The 12,152-nt window shown below is 43.7% G+C and overlaps 1 protein-coding gene across 2 annotated transcripts; it reads left to right on the forward strand.

Moving 5' to 3' along the window:
• Positions 1 to 1,203: 1,203 nt before the first annotated feature.
• LOC115122136 (cell growth regulator with EF hand domain protein 1-like) lies at positions 1,204 to 11,880 on the forward strand. Of its 2 annotated transcripts, XM_029651322.2 has the most exons (6): positions 1,204 to 1,311; positions 1,643 to 1,748; positions 3,002 to 3,073; positions 9,475 to 9,545; positions 9,643 to 9,767; positions 10,116 to 11,880. In XM_029651322.2, the coding sequence occupies exons 1-6, from the start codon at positions 1,275 to 1,277 to the stop codon at positions 10,368 to 10,370; spliced, it is 666 nt and encodes a 221-aa protein (XP_029507182.1). In that variant the 5' UTR covers positions 1,204 to 1,274; the 3' UTR covers positions 10,371 to 11,880. The 2 variants fall into 2 exon arrangements, with proteins under 2 accessions (XP_029507182.1, XP_029507183.1); XM_029651323.2 differs by lacking the exon at positions 3,002 to 3,073.
• Positions 11,881 to 12,152: the final 272 nt, after the last annotated feature.

Consider the following 12,152-nt stretch of genomic DNA (forward strand, 5'->3'; position numbering starts at 1 on the left):
CCAACCTGTTGGGAGACTGTATGAGTGACCTACTAATAGAAACCATGTGGATGATACCATTCCACCAGCTCTACTCCAGCCTTTACCACGAGCCCGTCCTCCACCAACCTGCTGTGAGACTGTATGAGTGACCTACTGATAGAAACCATGTGGATGATACCATTCCACCAGCTCTACTCCAGCCTTTACCACGAGCCCGTCCTCCACCAACCTGTTGTGAGCTACATACTCCTCACCTGATTATAGGCTGATTTTGAAAAGGGGAAAAAACAGCTACTATCTTTCTTATGTGGTCTTTTTCTCCGTGAGCAAATACATGTCAAAAATGTTGCAGCGTCAAGTATTAGAATACAATATTCCAGGACATATTTTTACATTATAAATATACCACGGCTAAGAGCTGTTCTTAAACAGTGCCTGGACACAGGCCTTGGTCATGGTATGTTAGCCATATTTCACTAACCCCCGAGGTGCCTTATTGCTACGTACAAACGTAATTTAGAGCAGTAAAAATACAAAAAGGAAATCAGTATATGTTGTCTAGTCAAACGTGACATTATAGATAAAGGTGAATGTTTTCGTGTCCGTTCTAAATGAAGTGTAGGTATTGGACCATTGTAGCCTGCCTGTGAGACTGTATAAGTGACCTACTAATAGACCACTGCCATGCACCCCTTTGATCCGCGCTCACAATCCATGCAGAAAAGTAGCCTACAGTTTGTACACGAGTGAGAAAGAGAGGCACTGAAGAACAGTAGGAACCCAACTGCACACACACACTATCTAATCCCGCCTGATTTGTGCCTAGTCAGCTGCAGCTACGTGGCGTCTCAGGTATAGGACGTAGAGAGAGAGAGCTCCCGCGATACCGCACTGACCAGCGCAGACACGTCCTCGCTTCGGTTTCCACGTGGATGCTGTCCTTTGACCAAAACAGATGTCAGTTCGATTACTTTCAAAATACATCTTTCTTTCATTTGATTACTTTTATAATTCCCCCTCTACATGAGGATATTTATTATCTAAAGTTAACAAAGCTAGATATATGTAATCAGGGGCTCCATATAGCTTCCAACTCTCCTGTCTTGTCAGATCAGTGATTACTTTAAAGAAAGGGAGGAAGGAAGGATGTATTTTTAATTATGCGCCCGCGGCCCAGGCCTCTCGCGGCTGCGCAGTGCAGTGTAGATATTACCAGAGGGCGAGTGGGTTGGGCTGAATGGTAGAATCTTCCGCTATGAAAACACAATCGGAATTGACGACAGGACGTTAGGATGCGTTTGTTTTTCTACTCATCAAACAGGCCAACAGGTAGGATATGAAAACATTGCGATGTACGATTGCAACAATTTAGCCCAATGCATCATAACTGATAGATTACATTTTGAGTGAAATATTGAAACTTTTGTAGCACCAGATGGGTGAAATGTTGCAGCATTAGCATCACTATAGCTGTGTGGGAATAATGGACATGTTTTAAATCATTGCTATACGTTATGATTATTATTTCTCATAACCTACGGTTATTACACATTTTAATAAGTAAATTATCGGCCTAAATGTTATATACAACACGCCTACAATGTTCAATGTCGGACCTGTCGAGCCTGCATGATAGCGACATTGCTTGTTGCGCTTGCAGGTGCGTCGTTAGAGTCTGGCGCGGACATGCTGGTGACAGGTATGCTATCCCTGCTCCTGCTCGCGCACCAGTGTGTGTCCGCGCCACAGGTGCCCGAGGACCAAAGGTAGGCCCTGACACACACACACACACGCACGCGCAATGAAAGTATAGAGCAGAGATAATTTGGCGTCAAGGTTTTAAAATTACCAGCTCAAAATCCAAACGGGTCAAACGTGGATTTTCCTGCAGGGTGACTTTTCCAGTTTAATTTATGTTACGTTTCGTCGTGCTTTTGTTGTTTATATTTCTTGGTGAACTTGTCAGACAACAGACTACACTGTATGTATTGTACCTGTATGTGAGTTTACCTCACAACCGCCTCTGAGGTGTGAACCTTCAGGTGTGACCGCGTGGTTGGTTGCTAGAAAAATAGTGGGCACTGAGCAGACAGTCGATGCCAGCTAGCCTTGTACATTACTGGTTCATTTATTTTTCAGGATATTTATCTAGACCTGTGATCAGAGCTAGGAATGTAGGCTATACTGTTGCACTGTCTTTCAGCAAGTGAGGTAGACAACATACAAAGTGAATATATAAAGTGAAAAACAACCAAAATTAACAGTAAACATTACACATACAGAAGTTTCAAAGCAGTAAAGACATTACAAATGTCATATTATATATATATATAATGTACAAATAGTTCCTTCTGTCTCTCTCTCTCTCTCTCCTTATGTCTCTCTCTCTGTCTCTGTCTCTCCTTCTGTCTCTGTCTCTCCTTCTGTCTCTGTCTCTCTCCTTCTGTCTCTGTCTCTCTCTCTCTCTCTCTCTCCTTATGTCTCTGTCTCTCTCTCTCTCTCTCTGTCTCTGTCTCTCTCTCTTTCTCTCTCTCTCTCTCTCTCCTTCTCTCTGTCTCTCTCTCTCTCTGTCTCTCTCTCTCTCTCTCTCTCTCTCTCCTTCTGTCTCTGTCTCTCTCTGTCTCTCTCTCTCTCCTTCTGTGTCTGTCTGTCTGTCTGTCTGTCTGTCTGTCTGTCTGTCTGTCTCTCTCTCTCTCTCTCTCATGTCTCTGTCTCTCTCTGTCTCTGTCTCTCTCTCCTTCTGTCTCTCTCCTTCTGTCTCTCTCCTTCTGTCTCTCTCCTTCTGTCTCTCTCCTTCTGTCTGTCTCTCCTTCTGTCTGTCTCTCTCTCTGTCTCTGTCTCTCTCTCTCTCCTTCTGTCTGTCTCTCCTTCTGTCTGTCTCTCTCTCTCTCTCTCTCTCTCTCTGTCTCTCTCTCTCTCTCTCTCCTTCTGTCTCTGTTTCTCTCTCTCTCTCTCTCTCCTTCTGTCTCTGTCTCCTTCTGTCTCTCTGTCTGTCTCTGTCTTTGTGTGTGTCTCACAGAGTACAGTCAGTAGGAGCCCTTCCCCCTTTCACACTAGCCAATCCCTTCGGCTCTGGAGAGGAGGACCGCAGGTTAGTGGCATATTTTACTTTAAAACCCTTTATTCCAGCTAGGGGCCAACTCTATTAAATACAGGTTGAAGCACGGAAAGAGAGCTAGTGGGTGTGCAGGGTTTTGCTCCAGCCCGTATGTAACCATTTAAAAAAATGTCTTTATTTAAGCAGGGAAATCCTGTTGAGACCAAGGCCTCTTTTCCTAGGGAGCCAGGCATGTACACAATCATACAAATGTGAAATATTGACAAAATTACAAAATACAATCAATTACAAAATACAATCAGAAAAAACAAACCCATTCTTCAGGTAAAAGGCCATGAATCAGCCATCTGAATGTCTCTAGTGGTACCAAAACATAACATTGTTGAGAGTTCTGGAGATTATTCCACAAGTAAGGTGCAAAAAAAACGAAAAAGCAGATTTTTATAACTCAGTGGAGATGGAAGGGATGTGCAGAGTTATCCGTCCCTGAGACCGGGTCCTTCCCTTATACCGGGTCCGTCCCTGAGACCGGGTCCTTCCCTTATACCGGGTCCGTCCCGGAGACCGGGTCCTTCCCTGACACCGGGTCCGTCCCTGAGACCGGGTCCGTCCCGGAGACCGGGTGGTCCGTCCCTGAGACCGGGTCCGTCCCTGAGACCGGGTCCTTCCCGGAGACCGGGTCCTTCCCTTATACCGGGTCCGTCCCTTATACCGGGTCCTTCCCTTATACCGGGTCCTTCCCTTATACCGGGTCCTTCCCTTATACCGGGTCCGTCCCGGAGACCGGGTCCTTCCCTTATACCGGGTCCTTCCCTTATACCGGGTCCGTCCCGGAGACCGGGTCCTTCCCTTATACCGGGTCCGTCCCGGAGACCGGGTCCTTCCCTGAGACCGGGTCCTTCCCTGAGACCGGGTCAAGCCTGGCACACCTGTATTTGGGGAGTTTCTCCCATTCTTCTCTGCAGATCCTCTCAAGCTCTGTCAGGTTGGATGGGAAGCGTTGCTGAACAGCTACTTTCAGGTTTCTCCAGAGATGTTCAATCGGGTTCAAGTCCGGGCTCTGGCTGGGCCACTCAAGGACATTCAGAGACTTGTCCCGGTCGTTGTCCTGTTGGAAGGTTAACCTTCACCCCTCTGTACTCCCTGTACTTTGCGCCGTTCATCTTTCCCAGGTCTCCCAGTCTCTGCTGCTGAAGACCATTCCCACAGCATGATGCTGCCACCATCATGCTTCACCAAAGGGTTGGCGCCAGGTTTCCTCCAGACGTGACGCTTGGCATTCAGGCCAAAGAGTTCAATCTTGGTTTCATCAGACCAGAGAATCATGTTTCTTATGGTCTGAGAGTCCTTTTTGGCAAACTCCAAGCGTGCTGTTATGTGCCTTTTACTGATGCGTGGCTTCCGTCTGGCCACTCTACCATAAAAGCCTGATTGGTGGAGTGTTGCAGAAATGGTTGTCCTTCTGGAAGGTTCTCCCATCTCCACAGAGGAACTCTGGAGCTTTGTCAGAGTGACCATCGGGTTCTTGGTCACCTCCCTGACCAAGGCCCTTCTCCCCCGATTGCTCAGGTTGGCCGGGCGGCCAGCTCTAGGAAGAGTCTTTGTGGTTCCAAACTTCTTCCATTTAAGAATGATGGAGGCCACTGTGTTCTTGGGGACCTTCAATTCTACAGACTTTTGTTGGTACCCTTCCCCAGGGGATCTTATATAGACAGGTGTGTGCCTTTCCAAATCATGTCCAATGAATTTAATTTACCACAGGTGGACTCCAATCAAGTTGTAGAAAGGATAATCAATGGAAACAGGAGACACCTGAGCTCAATTTTGAGTCATACGTATTACAAAGTGTCTGAATACTTATGTAAATAAGGTATTTCTGTTTCTTTTATTTTTAATACATTCACAAAATAATTCTTAAACATGTTTTCACTTTTTCATTGTGGGGTATTGTATGTAGATTGATGATATGTATCAATTTTAGAATAAGGCTGTAACATAACAAAATGTGGAAATACTTTCCAAATGCATAAATCATCAGATACATTTAAAAAATATATATTTTTGGAAAATAACATATGCTTAGTTTTACCTGCATTAAGTTGTAATTTCATTTAAAAAAAAGGGCAGTTCTGAAAGCCTTTTCAACCGAAGGGGCAACAAGAATATGGGGTTTGTCTCAGGACATCATGTATGTAACATGGGGTTTGTCTCAGGACATCATGTATGTAACATGGGGTTTGTCCCAGGACATCATGTATAGACATGGGGTTTGTCTCAGGACATCATGTATAGACATGGGGTTTGTCTCAGGACATCATGTATAGACATGGGGTTTGTCTCAGGACATCATGTATAGACATGGGGTTTGTCCCAGGACATCATGTATGTAACATGGGGTTTGTCCCAGGACATCATGTATAGACATGTATAGACATGGGGTTTGTCTCAGGACATCATGTATGTAACATGGGGTTTGTCTCAGGCATCATGTATGTAACATGGGGTTTGTCCCAGGACATCATGTATGTAACATGGGGTTTGTCCCAGGACATCATGTATAGACATGGGGTTTGTCTCAGGACATCATGTATGTAACATGGGGTTTGTCCCAGGACATCATGTATAGACATGTATAGACATGGGGTTTGTCTCAGGACATCATGTATGTAACATGGGGTTTGTCCCAGGACATCATGTATGTAACATGGGGTTTGTCTCAGGACATCATGTATAGACATGTATAGACATGGGGTTTGTCTCAGGACATCATGTATGTAACATGGGGTTTGTCCCAGGACATCATGTATGTAACATGGGGTTTGTCTCAGGACATCATGTATGTAACATGGGGTTTGTCTCAGGACATCATGTATGTAACATGTATAGACATGGGGTTTGTCTCAGGACATCATGTATAGACATGGGGTTTGTCTCAGGACATCATGTATGTAACATGTATAGACATGGGGTTTGTCTCAGGACATCATGTATGTAACATGGGGTTTGTCTCAGGACATCATGTATGTAACATGTATAGACATGGGGTTTGTCTCAGGACATCATGTATAGACATGGGGTTTGTCTCAGGACATCATGTATGTAACATGTATAGACATGGGGTTTGTCTCAGGACATCATGTATGTAACATGTATAGACATGGGGTTTGTCTCAGGACATCATGTATGTCCAATTTGTAAGTCGCTCTGAATAAGAGCGTCTGCTAAATTACTTAAATGTAAATGTAAATGTAAGTATCATCCACATACAAGTGGTTACAATTTCTTACAGGCAAATAATATTGTTTATATAGATAGTAAAAAGTACAGGGCCCATAATTGATCCTTGTGGGACACCTTTAGTAATATCAAGGTAACCTGATTTAACACCATCAGATGAAATATATTGTGTCCTGTCTGTCAGGTAGTTTTCAAACCAATTGCAGGCTGCCTGACTGAGGCCAATTTCAAACAGTCTACTAATTAATCAAATCAAATCAAATTTATTTATATAGCCCTTCGTACATCAGCTGATATCTCAAAGTGCTGTACAGAAACCCAGCCTAAAACCCCAAACAGCAAACAATGCAGGTGTAAAAGCACGGTGGCTAGGAAAAACTCCCTAGAAAGGCCAAAACCTAGGAAGAAACCTAGTGAGGAACCAGGCTATGTGGGGTGGCCAGTCCTCTTCTGGCTGTGCCGGGTAGAGATTATAACAGAACATGACCAAGATGTTCAAATGTTCATAAATGACCAGCATGGTCGAATAATAATAAGGCAGAACAGTTGAAACTGGAGCAGCAGCACAGTCAGGTGGACTGGGGACAGCAAGGAGTCATCATGTCAGGTAGTCCTGGGGCACGGTCCTAGGGCTCAGGTCCTCCGAGAGAGAAAGAGAAAGAAAGAGAGAATTAGAGAGAGGACACCCCCGGACAGGGCCAAACAGGAAGGATATAACCCCACCCACTTTGCCAAAGCACAGCCCCCACACCACTAGAGGGATATCTTCAACCACCAACTTACCATCCTGAGACAAGGCCGAGTATAGCCCACAAAGATCTCCGCCACGGCACAACCCAAGGGGGGGGGGGCGCCAACCCAGACAGGCTGACCACAACAGTGAATCAACCCACCCAGGTGACGCACCCCCCCAGGGACGGCATGAGAGAGCCCCAGTAAGCCAGTGACTCAGCCCCCGTAACAGGGTAGAGGGAGAGAATCCCAGTGGAAAGAGGAGAACCGGCCAGGCAGAGACAGCAAGGGCGGTTCGTTGCTCCAGAGCCTTTCCGTTCACCTTCCCACTCCTGGGCCAGACTACACTCAATCATATGACCCACTGAAGAGATGAGTCTTCAGTAAAGACTTAAAGGTTGAGACCGAGTTTGCGTCTCTGACATGGGTAGGCAGACCGTTCCATAAAAATGGAGCTCTATAGGAGAAAGCCCTGCCTCCAGCTGTTTGCTTAGAAATTCTAGGGACAATTAGGAGGCCTCGTCTTGTGACCGTAGCGTACGTGTAGGTATGTACGGCAGGACCAAATCAGAGAGATAGGTAGGAGCAAGCCCATGTAATGCTTTGTAGGTTAGCAGTAAAACCTTGAAATCAGCCCTTGCTTTGACAGGAAGCCAGTGTAGAGAGGCTAGCACTGGAGTAATATGATCAAATTTTTTGGTTCTAGTCAGGATTCTAGCAGCCGTATTTAGCACTAACTGAAGTTTATTTAGTGCTTTATCCGGGTAGCCGGAAAATAGAGCATTGCAGTAGTCTAACCTAGAAGTGACAAAAGCATGGATACATTTTTCTGCATCATTTTTGGACAGAAAGTTTCTGATTTTTGCAATGTTACGTAGATGGAAAAAAGCTGTCCTCGAAATGGTCTTGATATGTTCTTCAAAAGAGAGATCAGGGTCCAGAGTAACGCCGAGGTCCTTCACAGTTTTATTTGAGACGACTGTACAACCATTAAGATTAATTGTCAGATTCAACAGAAGATCTCTTTGTTTCTTGGGACCTAGAGTTTAAAAGTAGAAAGTTTGCAGCCATCCACTTCCTTATGTCTGAAACACATGCTTCTATCGAGGGCAATTTTGGGGCTTCACCATGTTTCATTGAAATGTACAGCTGTGTGTCATCCGCATAGCAGTGAAAGTTTACATTATGTTTTCGAATAACATCCCCAAGAGGTAAAATATATAGTGAAAACAAAGTTATGCAATAATAATTAGTAATGGGTGGTCAAACATTTCTGTTATTCCCACAGAGCTGTAGTGATACTAATGCTGGCAACATTGTATCCATCTGGTGCTACAAAAATCATCAAAACAATGTTGACTCAAGTTTGAAAAAAAGCACCTGGATTATCATCAAGAATGTTCTATGGACAGATGAGTCAAAAAAATATAACTTTTGGATGAGATGGGTCCCACTATGTCTGGTGAAAACCAAACACTGCATTCCACAGTAAGAACCTTATACCAACCGTCAAACATGGTGTGATGGTTTGGGGATGTTTTGCGGTTTCAGGACCTGGACGATTTGCCTTAAAAGAAGGAACCATTATGTCAAGGTGGTGTCACAGTCAAAGTTCAGACTGAATTGAGATGTTGTGGCAGGACATGAAACGAACAGTTCATGCTTGAAAACCCACAAATCCCGCTGAGTTAAAGCTGTTCTACATGGAAGAGTGGGACAAAATTCCCCCACAGCAACGTGAGAGACTGATCAACAACTACAGGAAGCAGTTTGGCTGGAGTCATTGGAGCTAAAGATGGCACAACCAGTTATTCAGTGTAACAGGGCAATTACTTTTTCACGAAGTAGCATTGGGTGTTGCATAACTTTGTTTTTGAAATAAATGAAGTATGTAATTGTTGTGTTATTTGTTCACTCAGGTTCCCTTTATCTAATATTAGGTGTTTTGGTTGAAGATCTGATAACATTCAGTATCAGAAATAGAGAGGATTATAAAGGAGGAAATAGTTTTTTACAGCAGCGTATATTCTGGACTCTGACATCGCTCTGATCTTTTATTGTTTTGTGTATATATATATCTAACAATATAAAACAATACCCACAAAAACTAAAAATATCAGTATAGTATTACTCTACTGTTGGAGTGAGAATCATAAGCATTTCGCTGCACCTGCGATAACATCTGCAAAATATGTGTAGGTCATGTGACCAATAACATTTGATTTTGATTGGATTATGCGACTCATATATTGCTAGAAGAGAACCTCTGTATTCAGCGGTAGTTGGGATGAATTCCATCCTTACTGAAACAATCCCTTCACAGAGAGTTTGTTTGTAAAATCTTGATACAAATCTAGACTAGATTACATTGGTACTTTCTGTACCGTGAAGTACCGTGCTACCCAGTCAGGTGGGCCTGCGGTTGAACCTTCTAACCCTTGACCTCTAACCTCTGTGTATGTCAGGCTGCTGCAGAGCTACATCAAGGCCAACGTAAAGGAGGGACATGGAGGACCAGATAACACCTGGGAACAAGGTAAACACACGCACGCACACAAACACACACGCACACAAACACGAAAAGTAATCAGTGGCATTATTAATGAATCATCTTCCTATTTCCTGCTGGTCAGAGGTGTTCTTCCTGTTCAGTCTCCATGACTACGACCGCAGCGGTCACATGGACGGCCTGGAGATAATGAAGCTGCTCTCTGAATACAACTCCCACAATGCACCTGGAGAACAGTCAGCTGAGACGGTGAGGTGTGTGTGTGTGTGTGTGTGTGTGTAGATATATAACATCTATAGAAAATCTCTTCAGTGTTGTAGTTAGGACATATATTGTACTGACTGACATAATTCTGTCCTGATCATGAAGTCAGTTGATGACCAGCTAGCTAGCATGACAGTGTTAGAGGGGTTTGTATATCAGGATGCACATACATCATGTAGCCTGTACTGTTGTCTAAATATAAAGATTGGGTTACTGTAGGACGTACTGTTGCTCAGCGTAACTGAATATACACTGAAGCTGACTGTACAGTGTTGCACTTAGTTCATCTGCACCCTAGGTCAATGTTTGTGTGTGTGTGTGTGTGTGTTTCAGGTGGTGGCCATTGTAGACTTTCTCCTGCAGACTCAGGATCTAAACCAGGACGGTCTAATAGCTCCCCCTGAGCTTCTCTCTTCTCCCAAACTACAACAGCCAGACGCTAACTCCCAGGGTGCACCTGAACAGGAAAGGGGTGTAGATGTGAAAGAGGGAGTCAACGTTGAGGAACCAAAACAAGAGGCAGAGCAGGAAGAGGAAGCAGAGGAACGGCTCATTGAGGAAGACTCAAGGCCAGGAGATGGACAGTAAATTAAGACATGAACATTCTATACAGGAAAAGGACCACATATCCCATAGGCCACTGCTGCTGATCATGAGCAACAAAGGCCTGCTCCTGGACTACATCAGAGGCAACCTGAGATGTAAACACAATTATAATACGCAAACAGCACTCCAGCACAACTTTAATACTTCCATCCCAGAGAGTTGGGTCAGCCAATAGCAGGAGCCTGTTCACTGACATGCAGAGTTACCCAATCACAGCCTGTCATCCCTTTTGAGGGTCTTGTTTCAGTTCACAGCTGATGGATTGTCTGCTTTTTTGGTACAAAGTCAAGGTGTTTAAGCTGCTGTTACATTTCAACATTGCTCTTCTGAACAAGAAACTCAGGTTTGAATATGTTCTGTGCCAAAAGATACACTGCTAAATAGCAGCTTGGCCATTTGTCACACTAAGTAGTTACCCTGTTAAAGCAATCCAAATTAAGCCACATATTAGAATGAACCATTTGAAAAGTTCAGGAATACGTCAAGTGCAATTCCTTTCAACAATACTTGGGAGTAGAAGTATTCCCCTTCCCAGAATACATTGCAGTTCATCCCCCCATGGATGCAAAAGGAATGGACAGAGTTAAGAAATGTGGAAAATCCCTGAAGCTCATGATTTGGGCTCCTCATTAGTGCATTTGAGGGACATTGTTTTGATAGAGGAATTCTAAATTCCTGTATGTTTTATTGCCAAAACCAATTCGCACTCATTTCTAATTCATTAATGAGTTGTAAATTCATTAATTATGCATGAAGTAGATTGAGACCAGTCTTAAAAGGTAAACAGCGTTTATTACGAGAGTACTAAATGCATACACACATTTCCACAGGTTATAAACTGGAAATGACATCAGTTTCCCACCCTCTCCGATTCTCACAAGAGCCCATTGTTTTTAGGTCTGGAACTTTTCTTCTACCCCCCCATAAACATTCCAAACTGTCTAAAAGATACTTTTCTCCACTAATGGAACACCACCCAAACCTTTCTTATCTGTCTGAAAAGCTATAGCATCCCTCTCCCTTAAACCACCCAAGAGGCACAGACAATTAATTCGTTCTGCTTACATTTTCAGTAACAGCCTAGAACCAAGAACCCATACTTTTCATACCATAAAATGTTCTAATCAATAATGTATACATTAATCATCAGGTTTTTACTGGTAGCTCAGGTCAAAAACCCTGGTCCCTTTATGCCACCTGCAAACTAAAACTTGAGTTGTACAAAGACTTTGGCTTCTCTGCACAGCCCCAATGCAGAGTTGCCCCCCTTCTCCCAGAGTTCCTTTCAAATCCATGAAGGGAATGAACAAACACACGTTGGGGGAGAAGGGTCATCTGCAATTTAGGCTAGGATCTTTTGATTTCATGTAATTAAAAAAAAATGTTTTTGGAATTTAAGAAACAAATTAATATTTGGTTTGCTGTACGTTTTCCTGAATTGAAGGTTTGTATATTTTAAGACTAAACAAAATAAAGCTAAAACGAATGCTAACTTCACTGTTTAGGTAGTGATCACATGGTTTCTCTTGGTGGTCTACCAACGGCCTGGTTTGTTTAAACAGGTAATGTCCACACACTTGTTACTCGGTGGCGGGATCCCTACACAAACATACTAAAATGTCAACGCACAAATGTCAGCGAAGATGAGTGATAGTGGGGTCCGAGGTTTTAGGCTGGTATCTGTAGAAGCACTGTGACTACTGCATGGCAGGGAGAACAGGAGTTTAAGCCACTCCAAAACAAGGCCAGGACAATTCAGAGACC

The sequence above is a fragment of the Oncorhynchus nerka genome, linkage group LG12, assembly GCF_034236695.1.
Source record: "Oncorhynchus nerka isolate Pitt River linkage group LG12, Oner_Uvic_2.0, whole genome shotgun sequence".
Taxonomy (NCBI): Eukaryota; Metazoa; Chordata; class Actinopteri; order Salmoniformes; family Salmonidae; genus Oncorhynchus; species Oncorhynchus nerka.

Coding starts and splice junctions, on each gene's coding strand:
- LOC115122136 (XM_029651322.2), top strand. CDS start 1,275: ATGCGTTTGTTTTTCTACTCATCAAACAGGCCAACAG. Junction 1,749..3,001: donor CAGGTGCCCGAGGACCAAAG/GTAGGCCCTGAC, acceptor TGTGTCTCACAG/AGTACAGTCAGTAGGAGCCC. Junction 9,546..9,642: donor AGATAACACCTGGGAACAAG/GTAAACACACGC, acceptor CCTGCTGGTCAG/AGGTGTTCTTCCTGTTCAGT.